Genomic DNA, 13,585 nt, shown 5'->3' on the forward strand with positions numbered 1-13,585 from the left:
TGTTAAATGTACGCCAAACTTCACAGCTGTGTATCTGTGGCTTATTAAAAGTTGTCTGGCTTTTTTGAAGTTGTCTCCCCTTTCCCCCCCCCCCCCCCCCCCTCTTCCCCCCACCCCCTTGGTGCATTGACGGGCCTGTTTCCTTGCTGTATCTCTGAACTAAACTAAACTAAGTCTTTGCCCGTTGTACTCTGAAAACTGGTAAAACTTTGATATAAACAAGCTTGTCTGTCTCCATGTCACATCCATCAGGCTGGATACTAGGAGATCGCTTGCACGATGGAGAGAAAGGCTGGTTCCCAAACCTCATGGTCGAAGAGATCAAAAATCCACAGCTCCGAGCTCAGAACAGAAAGGAATGCTACCGAATCTATAAGGCGGAAGAATGCCATGGCAATAAAAGCAAAGAAGGGAGAAAATTAACCAGCAGAAGTGTGATCCATTAGCGGCAATGGAATCTTTGTACTTTGTTCAGCTTGTGTTTTTGACAGATCGTGAAACTTCCTCCATTCTGCATGGCAACGCTAGCAGTGAATATTTTTGCCAGAAAACTGCAGATTGTGAACCGTTTGTATTTCATTCACAAAATGCTCCATCTCTTTAAATTATTTAATCTACATAGTGAAAGCAGGATTGCAGTGAATACATTTCATCTACAGATTGTAGCTACTAAACGCAATGAAGGGTGATTATTTGGATTTATTTTATCCAACCAATGTTCAATTCCAATTTAAATGGCAGCTATTCAGACTGAGGAAAAAATGAATACTTGAATCAGAATAAAACTGCCGCATCTGAATAATATTTAAATGGAAAAACTTAAGAGGATGAATTTTAAGACACAAAGCCACAGGTAGAACTGTAAAACAAATCCATTAAAATTATATCCCAATAATATACTGAAAGCTGCAAGTTTCTTTACATTAACGGTGAAGGTGAAGTAAACTATTTATTATGATGCAATAGGATTTCTTATACAAGTCCATACTGTTTGTGTACAGCATGGAAACAGGTCCTTTGGCCCACCGAGTCCACGTCGATCATCGATCACCCACACACACAGGTTCTATGTTATCCTTTGGGATGTGGGGGGAAACTAGGAACAGAGGCACCCAAAGTAACAGGCAGAACATGCAAACTCCACACAGACAGCACCTGAAGTCAGCGTTGAACCTGGGTCTCTGGTGCTGGGTAGAGGTAGCTCTACCATCTGTGCCACTGTGCTGCCCGAATAACAAATTGGATAGGAATTTACCACAAAGGAGTTTCCATTTGAGAAATGTAGTCGGCATATGTTTAATTCTGAACATGAATCTCTGGCATTATTACTTGCTGTTACCTCCTTCAATTCAAACTGAAGCACTAGGTGACAAAGGGCAAAACACCTTAATAATACATTTGGGGTGAAAGAGATTATATCCTGTACCCAAGATGTCCATGAAAATTCATTCAATTTCATAATAAACCTTGTAACTATATCCATGAATGCAAAGTGTGTGCATTAAAGGAAAGAGTCGAAAGCAAATCACAGTTTAGTCTTTCTCCAAAGGCCAAAAGATTAAAGATAAAGTATTGGCAACAAAAACTGATCTTGGTTAACCTGCAAAGGCCACTGGGCTTTAATTAACCAAAGAGAACAGGCTAGCTGGGCGATGTTGCAACAAATCACCACCTCAGTTGAGGGCCATCAGCTGCAAAGTTCATTGTGTACCAGAGTCTCGACACCAACTGAAGGGGCGTTTAAAAATGAAAATATCCTGCATGTGACTTGGATCCGAGGTCAAGTTGGTGCCATCCGATGGCCAGTGGGTACAAAGCTCTCAAGATGGGAATGAACGGAGGGAGTGACTGGGGACTATGATGTGGTCAGGGATAGGATGGAGCAAGACTGTAAAAGGATTGTACCTAAGTATTGGGTCCAGGAGGATCAAACAGATGTCCCAGGCACAACGATGTTTTCATGAGTGAGCGGGGGTGGTGGTGGACTGGATACTGGGATGTATGTGGTTAATGTTCGGTACAAAGGCCTTCATTTGAGGTCTCTGGGCATTGTGACATTATGTTTCAATGAGGTTAGGGCTGGGCTGGTATCAAGAGGTCAAAGGGAGATTGGAGTGTAAGAGGGAAGCATTCTATAGTGTTCTACAGGCCTGGTCTCAAGATGAATGAAACTGTTCCATCATTGGGATCCTGTTTGAATTGAGTGATGATCCTCTCCATCACAAAACATTGCCTCCATCACCTAGTTTGCATTTGTTCTGCCGGACTTGAAATGCTTATCCATGCTTTTATCTTTAGATTTCAAAACAGCAATGCAATAATCCTACGCTCACTAAAACCTACATTGCCAGAATCTTAACTTGCACCAAGGTTTCCTGGTGTGTCTGATTCAAATTCTTGACTGAGCAAGGACTGGAGTGCAGCATTTACCATTTCACAGATAAAATTTTAAGGCAAGGCCCTTTATATTCTCTAACTTGAATGCTTGACATGCCTGGCACTACTTTGGAGCAGAGCAGAGAAGTTACATCCTGTTGTCCTGGACAATACTTGTTCTTCAATCAACATCAGTAAAGGAATATGAGGATTGGGGTGGCATAGTGGCGCAGCGGTAGAGTTGCTGCCTTAGTGCCAAAGACCCTGATCCCGACTATGGTGCTGTCTGTACAGCCTTTGTATGTTCTCCCTGTGACCACATGGGGTTTCTCTGGGTGCTCCGGTTTCCTCCCACACTACATGTCTGTAGGTTAATTAGCTTTGGTAAAGTTGTAGATTGTCCCTAGTGTGTAGGATAGTGCTAGTGTGTATTGAGTGAACGTTGGTTAGCATGGACTTGATGGGCCGAAGAGCCTTTTCCCACACATTATCTCTAAAGTCTAAAGTAAATTAAAGCAAATTGCATTGTTGTTTGTAGGAGCTTCCTATTTGCAAATTGATTGCAGGTTTCCTACCTTGCAATCGTGACTGTACTTCAAAAGTATATCCAGCTGTAAAATACTCTGGGATGTCCTGAAGATTGTGATAGATTTGGACTAAAATAAATGCATGTTGTCCTTTCTGTAGTTTACCCATGGTGTCAGTGGAGCTGACCATTAAGAAGAGGAGAAATGATATACATGTAACAGCAATGTGAAGGAAGACACTGGATTTAAGGTCTCTGCAGCTTTAACTGTGTCATAAATGGGAGAAATACCATAGCTCATCATTGAGTCAATGTTATCAGATGCATGCGAATGTTACAATTATTTGGGGCAGATTTTCCTTTGGGCATAAATAATGAATGAGTGTCTTCCCACGCCCATCCCTCTACATACATGCAAAGGAAACCGAACAGTCAATGTTCTATGTGTAGGAAGGAACTGCAGCTGCTGGCTTGCACCGAAGATAGACACAAAATGCTGGAGTAACTCAGCGGGTCAGGCAGCGTCTCTGGAGAAAAGGGATGGGCGGCATTCTGGTCAAGATCCTGGTCGGCAGGAGGGTCTCGACCCGAAACGCCGCCTATTCCTTTTCTCCAGAGATGCTGCCTGACTCGCTGAGTTACTCCAGCATTTTGTGTCTATGGTCAACGTTCCATAATTGGCCACATGTTAAAGCGGTGCTGCACACCAAGAGGTTTCGAGTAAAATGTTGTAAAAAAATGACTGATATAAATATTGTGGTTCTGAATTAGTCATGAAGTGACTAGTAAGTATTCATAAAACACATCTCAATAAATACATGTAAAGTGAGAACAGAAATTGCCATCTTGCATTGTAAAACTGTCTTAGCAAATTGTGAAGAGTTTTGTCGATCAAGTGGTCCTTTTACACAGATGTGGAATTTTTGTAATCATGTTAACGATTAAAATAGCAGTGTTATAATAAATGGGTCCAGTGAAATTATTGTGGTTGAAAGTGCTTGTCAACTGTGCAATTATGCATGTTCATTTGATCTACAGTCCCTGCAGCGTTTGAATCGTTTCATCCTACAGATGATAAGTAGCACCAAGAGCTTAATTTAAGTCACACTGCCACAAGGCAGTATTTGGATGCTGCAAATATGTCAGATCAAATTCAACAATATCTCATTCATTCTCAAAAGCTACCATATGGAGACAGAACATTTGAGGATGTGAATATTTATCGCGAGACCGCCCACACTTAAAAATGTCGCTTCAATCACTGGTTGTAATAACTCAAACAGATTTGGAATACTGTCAGTTCTTAAGCATCAACGGCAGCTGGGAGATCGTACAGAAGAACAGAGGATGCCGTCTGAAGCATCAGTCTGAATGCTGACATTATAACTATGGATTAAAAACCACCCATACATGGGCATATTTTTCATAGCTACATTTGTCTTAAATAAATGGCTTACATTTTTTAATCACGTGACAAGCCTGATTACAGTATAAATATAGCACACTGAAACAAAAATCTAATCTGTAACAGTAGATATTTTACCACAAAATGTTGCATTATGACTCCCAATGTTTTTTGTTTTTTGTTTAGAATGTCATTAAATGAAGGCATCAAGTTTGAGCGTCCTCACCAATGTCTTGTACAACTGTAACAATACGTCCTAACTTCTGTAGCCAGTACCCAGACTGATGAAGGCCAATGAACCAAAAGCCTTCTTGACCACCCTATCTACCTATGATGCCACTTTCAACAAACCATGTGACCGCACTCCTAGATTCCTCTGCTCTAGGGCCCTGTCATTTACTGTGTTGGTCCTGCCCTGGTTTGACCATCCAAAAATGCAACACCTTGCACTGATCTGTGTTAAACTCCATTAACCGTTACTCAGGCCACTTGCCCAACTGATCAAGATCCTGCTGTAATTTTTGGTAACCATGTTCGCTATCTACGACACCACCCACTTTAATGTCATCTGCGAACTTACTAATCATGCCTTGAACATTCTCATCCAAATCACTGATATAAACAACAACTACAATTGTCCCAGCACCAATCCCTGAGGCACACCTCTAGTCAATGGCCTACTGTCCGAAAAACAACCTTCCACCATCAATCATCCTCTCTTTCCCTCCATGAGCAGCTGGCTCTCTCTGGACTCCATGAGATCTAACTTTCCAGAGCAGCCTACCATGCAGAACTTTATCAAATGCCTTGCTGAAGTCCACGTGGACAACATCCACAGCTGTACCCTCGTCAATCTTTTTGCTAACCTTCAAAAGGGAGGAGGAATGCTGTATTATCAGCAAGATGGAGGCCTGCAATGTTAGAGGGACAATATTGAGAGACCATTGACAATATTGCCACAGGGAGAGTATGGAGGGAACACTGCATTGTCAGAAGGAGAGTCCAGACGGAGCACTTGTCAAATGAAGAGGGAGTGCATCATTATTTGGGGAACAGAACAGAGAGAGCCCTGCATTGCCAGAGGAACTGTAGTGAGGGGGCAACACATTGGGAGAGGGATAGTATAGAGGGACCACTGTACAAATGCAGGTTCAATACTGAAAGGGCACTGCACTGTCTGAGGAAGACTAGATAGACCATATATCATACATCTGGTTGAATGTGGCTGTCAATGATTCAGTCTTGCCTTTTGCTCACATGTCGTTTCATCAATTGATTAGAATAGGGATGTTCGTGAATTACCCTCCATGAGTTGTTCTCCCCATCCATGCTTCCTTTAATAGAAGAGCAGTCATTTAATCTGGTTCTGGCCCCTTGTGGATCCCTGACTTTTCTCACTTTGCTGTTTGCAGCCACACCTGCAGCTAATAACCATATAACCATATAACAATTACAGCTGCCAATCATCCCCGCCTCTATACATTCGCTTTCCTATTTGAAGATGTCCCTCCTTCATCAAGTTTTTAGTCACTCATCCTAGTTGCCAGTTCACACCTCGATAATTCCCTTTGATTGTCCAGGACGGTGATGGCTATTTCCACTTGCTGTTTGTTAGCGGCCTTTAAACCTTCAGACTTTAGCTTTTAAAGATACAGCGTGGAAACAGGCCCTTTGGCCCACCGAGTCCGCGCCGACCAGCGATCACCCCCCGTACACTAGCACCATCCTACACACCAGGGACAATTTACAGAAGCCAATTGACCTACAAACCAGTACTTCTATGGAAAGACAGCACCCGGAGAAAAGCCACGCAGTCACAGGGAGAAGGTACAAACCCCATACAGCCAGCACCTGTTGTCAGGGTCAAAGCCAGGTCTTTGATGCTGTAAGGCAGCAACTCTACCGCTGTGCCACTGTGCAGCCCAAAGCTTTTAGTGTACAATGCTTGCCAGCAAGAAATACTGAAGGCACGTGGAACTTCAGCCACAGTCATTCAGCACCTTCGACAAGACAAGAGGAAGTTGGAATCATGTAGGAAAAGTTAGTGTGGAAGAAACATTGATTTTGTTTCTGTGGACCCTTCATTATCGCCTGTAGGCATTGTTAATGTCAAGGGGCCACAAAAATAATTTGTCAGTGCCCTTTGATGCACTTAGGACTGACCTTTCAACTAGTCTTCCGCAACATTGCACTAAAGCACCCAAATCCAGAAAAACATCCTATTTCATTTAAACCAGCCCCTCTTTCCACCACCCACCCATTCTTTTATCCCCTGAGCTTTATTTTGTTGAATCCTATTTAGTTTGGTCCACAGCTCATAACCTTGCTGACACGATGTTCAAATTATTTTCGAAGCATTTGAGATGAGGGTCAGACATTGCCTGGAGTTGCTGATCTGACCACAGATACCAGCCTCACATCTGCACAGTTATAGAAACATAGAAACATAGAAATTAGGTGCAGGAGTAGGCCATTCGGCCCTTCGAGCCTGCACCGCCATTCAATATGATCATGGCTGATCATCCAACTCAGTATCCCGTACCTGCCTTCTCTCCATACCCCCTGATATCCTTAGCCACAAGGGCCACATCTAACTCCCTCTTAAATATAGCCAATGAACTGGCCTCAACTACCCTCTGTGGCAGAGAGTTCCAGAGATTCACCACTCTCTGTGTGAAAAAAGTTCTTCTCATCTCGGTTTTAAAGGATTTCCCCCTTATCCTTAAGCTGTGACCCCTTGTCCTGGACTTCCCCAACATCGGGAACAATCTTCCTGCATCTAGCCCTTAAGAATTTTGTAAGTTTCTATAAGATCCCCCCTCAATCTCCTAAATTCTAGAGAGTATAAACCAAGTCTATCCAGTCTTTCTTCATAAGACAATCCTGACATCCCAGGAATCAGTCTGGTGAACCTTCTCTGCACTCCCTCTATGGCAATAATGTCCTTCCTCAGATTTGGAGACCAAAACTGTACGCAATACTCCAGGTGTGGTCTCACCAAGACCCTGTACAACTGTAGTAGAACCTCCCTGCTCCTATACTCAAATCCTTTTGCAATGAAAGCTAACATACCATTCGCTTTCTTTACTGCCTGCTGCACCTGCATGCCTACCTTCAATGACTGGTGTACCATGACACCCAGGTCTCGCTGCATCTCCCCTTTTCCCAATCGACCACCATTTAGATAATATTATCCTTCCTCTTGGTTCAATTCTGACATATGTCAGTGTTAATGGCTCTGAAGTGGATGAGAAGTTGGCTCCCTGGATGTGTGTATTTCGTCCCATGTACTTTCATCCGTAGGCTGCGTTTAAGAGTCAAGGGATGTTCATTTCTATTCAGGTGTCAGGGGTTATGGGGAGAAGGCAGGAGAATGGGGTAGATAGATCAGCCATGAATGAACGATGGGGTAGACTTGATGGGCTGAGTGGCCTAATTCTGCTCCTATAACATGAACATGAACAACCATGAACCTGTAAATTTGATCCAGTGTTTCTGGTGAATTGAGCAAGAGTGTTCATTCTACAGGTCAGGGGCTACAGTATTCATCTCCTGTGGCAAGGAACAGACCTCTCAAAGTAAGTCAAGGGAAAGGCATCACCTCAGGAATACATTTTAATTATGGCAGGTGAGATACATGGCATCAGCATTGTAGAGGATTATAGTACCAGCACTCATTCTATCTTGTTACACTGGTTTGGACCTGTTTCCATTGACTCCATTTATAGAGTGCATGGAGGTTCTATGGGATTTTATATCGATGATAAAGGCAAATAATTCTCCTATCTTCTACTGTATCTTCTTGAACACTTGCCAAACGAACTGCTGGATGAGGTAGTTGAGACAGGGATTCTTGCAACGTTTAAGAATTAGACAGGTACATGGATAGGACAGTTTTAGAAGGGTATGGGCCAAACGCAGGCAAGTGGGACTAGAGTAGATGGAACATGCTGGGCCGTGGGCAAGTTGGGCCTAAGGGCCTGTTCCACACTATGACTCTTGGACTCTCCATGACTCTACTCACCAATGTCTCAAACTGGTAAAATACTAACTGATACAACACATTAGTAAATCGGATTCTTCCCAAAATAGTTCCTTTTTTTATTGGCCGCATGTACAGAACGATACTGTACAAATGCAAGCCTTTCTTTAATGGTTAAAACATTGCCGTGACAGCTGGAATTGATAATAAAACAATTTTTGGAGCTACCAATAGAGGGCATCAAAACATCGTGGGCAAACGGTGGTAAATGTTGCCAATCACACAGAATTCAAAGGTTACACAAAAAAGCTGGAGAAACTCAGCGGGTGCAGCAGCATCTATGGAGCGAAGGAAATAGGCAACGTTTCGGGCCGAAACCCTTCTTCAGACGTTTCGGCCCGAAACGTTGCCTATTTCCTTCGCTCCATAGATGCTGCTGCACCCGCTGAGTTTCTCCAGCTTTTTTGTGTAACCTTCGATTCTCCAGCATCTGCAGTTCCCTCTTAAACACATAGAATTCAAAGATTGAAAGCTCATATGCAGTTTTATGATATTTGATGAAAATGTTCCATCTCATGCTAAATACAGAACAGTGACAGCTTATCTTTCTTTGGGCCAAGCTGCATGTTTGATAGTGTGGGAAGGAACTGCCTTAAATGCTGGTTTAAACTGCAGATAGATGCAAAACGCTGGAGTAACTCGGCGGGTCAGGCAGCATTTCTGGAGAGAAGGAATAGGTGACGTTTCGGGTCTAGACCCTTCTTCAGTTGTTCCTTTTCTCCAGAGATGCTGCCTGACCCATTGAGCTGCTCCAGCTCTTTGTGTCTAGTTCAAGGTAGCCCCATTAGGAATGTCGTCAAACAGAGTTTATTGTTGGTACACAAAAAAGCTGGAGAAACTCAGCGGGTGCAGCAGCATCTATGGAGCGAAGCGAACCCTTTGGGTTTCGGCCCGAAACGTTGCCTATTTCCTTCGCTCCATAGATGCTGCTGCACCCGCTGAGTTTCTCCAGCTTTTTTGTGTACCTTCGATTTTCCAGCATCTGCAGTTCCTTCTTAAAGAGTTTATTGTCATAAGCATAAGGAAGGTGGAGTACAGAAAGACTTGCTTGCTGCAGCATCCCAGGCACATACACTCAGACCACACTCACAAACAGAAATTATACACAAGAAATGGCCCATGGAATTCTGCAAGTAAAAATATAATATGAAGAATGAATACATAAAACAAGGCATAAGATTAAAACACAATAAGAAGAGAATAACAAGTCTAAGGTAGTACAAGAGGTAGTCTATGGCCAACAGTGTACCGCTGGCACTTTTGTTGTTTATGATGTATATGAAACACTTCGATGTGAATGTAGGAAGAAAGATTAGTACATTTGATTGGGCTTCACTTGGGTGTTGTTGGCTGATGGAGCTGCTGCCTCACAGTGCCAAAGACCCAGGTTCGATCCTGATCTCGGCTGCTGTCTGTGTGGAGTTTGCATGTTCTCCCTCTTAGTTTCCTCCAGCTCCTCTGGTTTCCTCCCACATTCCAAAGAGGATTTGTATGTTAATTGGCCTCGTGAGTAGGGAGTGGATGAAAAAATGGAATAACACGGAACTAGTGTGAACAGGTAAATGTTGGCCAGCATGGACTCAGTGGGCCGAAGGGCCTCTTTCAATGCTGTACCTTTCAATTAATCAAAACAGCTGTGCTGTAGGTGAGCATCATCTGTGAGCAGCCAGGTGACACGTCTTCACTGAAGTTTGAAGAGACTAAGGTTAGTGAAGGCATCTTGGCAGCTGGCCGGGAACTTCCACAAACCTGGATACAGACATGATTATGCACCAGCTGTGTATTGATCAGAGTCATAGTGTTTGAAGAGTACTCTTGACTGGGGTGTGGTAAAGTGAATTGGCTTGTGCATGCAGTTGACCTGTCAGTGCTTACAATGTTTCATTTAATTTAGTTTAGTTTAGTTTAGTTTAGTTTAGTTTAGTTTAGTTTAGTTTAGAGATACAGCGCGGAAACAGGCCCTTCGTCTCACTGAGTCTGCACAGACCAGCGATCCCCGCACACTACCTCTATCCCACACATGCACTAAGGACAATCTACTATTTTACCAGCCAATTAACCTGCAAACCTGTACGTCTTTGGAGCGTGGGAGGAAACAGGAGCACCAGGAGGCAACCAATGAGGAGAACGTACAAACTCTGTACAGACAGCGCCCGTAGTCAGGATCAAACACGGGTCCCTGGCGCTCTAGGGTAGCAACTCTACCCCTGCGCCACTGCGCTGCACAATGATTGACGCAGAGTTGACTGTCCGGAAAATAAAACCCTTGTTGAATGCATTTTTGGGGTTTCCAACTCAAGGTCGAACATAGAGTTCCAGTACGATCCAGCAGGTTCCAGAGGTTAACAGTTTAATACCGGTGATGGCTTTGGACTGAACCCAAAGGGGACAATGTCTACAGACACCTGATGCAACACCCTGGACCTCTGCAGTCACTGGTGTACCAACATGACAAAGGAAGCAGTGTCTCCCTGTAGAATCCGTGTGACAAGTTTACGCTCCTGTTTGCTCCATCTGTCTGCCTCTTGTACTGAAGTTACTGCAGCTGTTTCTGCCCCCTCTACTGTGCTCATTGGCTGAGGCTCCAAGTTAAACACCATTGGCAGCAACACATCAGGGCCTCAGCACAGTCCAGACATGCAAACTCCCAAAGCTCTGTAAGTAATCTCTCTGCCCAAGGGTTGGGGTTGTCACCTTTCCCAGAGGCAGAATGAAAGCAGCAGGAGGCATCAGCAATTGTTCGGGGAGAATTAGGCCAATTGGCCCATTGAGTCCAATCTGCCCTTCGATCATAGCTGATCTATCTGTCCCTCTCAACCCCATTATCCTGCCTCCTCCCCATAACCCCTGATATTGTTGGCACCATGAATCATGGGCATATTGCCATATTTCCTGCTCTGCTTTTTATATCATTTTCTTTGACGTACCCGCAATGATGAAAAGTTGTGAACCATTTCTTTAGCATCAAAGACACTCTCTCGTTCCCCTTATTTTGTACTCCACGCCACAGTCTCTTCAAGGCATGTGGACATTGAAGACTTTTCCCTTTTCTCTTCCATGGAGGTCATATGAATCCCTCCACCTATCAAGCCTTGTCTCACCTTTCCTCTCTTCTCTTTATACCAGCTATCTTCCCTTGGACAGGTACATGGGCTCTGATGCAGCGGTAGAGTTGCTGCCTTACAGCACTCGCATCGCCAGAGATCTGGGTTCGATCCTGACCACGGGTGCTGTCCGTATGAAGTTTGTATGTTCTCCCCATGACCTTCGTGGGTTTTATCCAGGAGCTCTGGTTTCCTCCCACACTCCAAAGACGTACAGGTTTGTAGGTTAATTGGCTTCGGTAAAAATTGTAAATTGTCCCTAGTGTGTGTAGGATAGTGTTGGAGTGTATAGGGATTATTGGTTAGCACAGACTCGATGGGCTGAAGGGCCGATTTCCGCACTGTATCTCTAAACTAAACTAAACTAAGCATGAATAGGAATGATTTCGAGGGATAAGTGCCAAGCTTGGACACATGTGACTAGCTTGGAGGCATCTTTGTCAGCAGGGATGAGTCGGGCCGAAAGGCCTGTTTCCGTGCTGCATATCTTTATGACTATGAACACATGGGAACACAACATTCTATGAAGTTGATGTACCGTGATGTCTGCACTGAAGGGATCATAATCATAATCTCACTTTATTAGCCAAGTATGTTTTGCAACATACGAGGAATTTGATTTGCCATAGACTCATACTAATAAAAAGCAAAATAACACATAAAACACATTTTAACATAAACATCCACCACATTCTCCTCCACATTCCTCACTGTGGTGGAAGGTGAACACAAAGTTCAATCTCTTCCCTTCTTTGTCCTCCAGCAGTCGGGGGCCTCTAACCTTCCGTTAACCGGACGATCTTACTGCCGTAGCCGGTGGTCAGGGCCTCCTCGTCAGTGCGATCAAGCTCCTGCATCGGGGGGAATCTCAGCTCCCCCGCGCCGGGCGATCCGACACCGTGTCGGGGCTGGTTCAACGTCGCGCAGATTTGGATCTTCCTGACTTGGTCTCTCCCAAGACTGTGAGCTCCTTGATGTTAAAGTCCACAGGCCGTGGTTGGAGTGTCCGATGGTAAGTCCACACCTCGCGGTGGGGCTCAACGTCAGTCCCGAGCGAGGCCTTCAGCTCCACGATGTTAGGCTGCAGAGTGACCGGAGATACGACCCACAAAACAATCGCGTCTACGGCAAGGTAACAGATTGATAAAACATTTCCCCTGGCCCACCCCCACATAAAACAAACCGGAGAACATTAACACAAACTTTTTAAACACATGAAACAGTTTTTAAAAGACGAAAAGGACAGACTGTAAGCGAGGCTGTCATCGAAGCGTCACCTAGTGGTATAAAATGATGATATCAACCCCATCAACGTGAAGTAATTGACAGAAACTAATCCAAGTAAAATTATTTTCAGTCGAACGAACCAAATGCATTTTTTTTTTAAATAATGCATGATATCATTCAGTTAATATAATCTTAAAATGTAATTTACCATTGATTAGTTTCTGTGCTTACTTTGTGACATGAAGTTTATTATGTAATTACCACATTCATTCTTCCAGCCAACTAATATTCACAGTTTACTTCTGCACCAAATGAAAATCTAATTCCTCAATGTGATATTGGAAGATATTATTCACAGATGTAGGGTGAATAGAATATAGCAGTGAAGTATCCGTTAATTAAAAAGGAATTCATGGCTTAGAGACTGGCAGCTTATAATCATATGATCGCGTGTTATTTTTAGATTGTAATAAAGTCACTTTATTTCAGCAAAAAAATTATATTATGCCTTTTCAAACTCTGTGGGTTTTTTTCAGTCAAAGAGTTGCAGTGTTTCATTTTGTTTTAGTAAAATGGAATAAGAAACATAAGCTTCCTAAGAATATTTTCCTGCAGTTTGGCCACACACCAATATTCCTGTTGAGAACTTAAATGCTTCATTAATAGCGCGTGTATTAAAATGGTAGATTACGTGACTTGTAATGAATATCGGATAAACTGTCATCTCCTCCAGTTAGATATGAGGAAGCCATTGTCTTTAAACATTGTGCCATTAGACCTGTACCCATCCCTCACTGTTTTCTCAGGCTGAGACTGACTCTTAGGCAACATGTCTGAGGAAGGATGTGCTGGCTATGGAGAGGGTGCAGAGGAGGCTTACAAGAATGATGCCAGGAATAAGTAGG

At 43.5% G+C, this 13,585-nt stretch overlaps 1 protein-coding gene across 1 annotated transcript in view; it reads left to right on the forward strand.

Moving 5' to 3' along the window:
- The window catches only part of ngef (neuronal guanine nucleotide exchange factor), a 77,636-nt gene extending 72,802 nt beyond the window's left edge, over positions 1-4,834 (forward strand). Inside the window, exon 16 of the mRNA XM_055646464.1 lies at positions 253-4,834. Coding sequence (XP_055502439.1) covers positions 253-446 — 194 coding nt within the window. The 3' untranslated portion in view covers positions 447-4,834. The remainder of the gene's footprint in view (positions 1-252) is intronic.
- The last annotated feature ends 8,751 nt before the right edge of the window (positions 4,835-13,585 follow it).

Source organism: Leucoraja erinacea, chromosome 14 (genome assembly GCF_028641065.1).
Source record: "Leucoraja erinacea ecotype New England chromosome 14, Leri_hhj_1, whole genome shotgun sequence".
NCBI lineage: Eukaryota > Metazoa > Chordata > Chondrichthyes > Rajiformes > Rajidae > Leucoraja > Leucoraja erinaceus.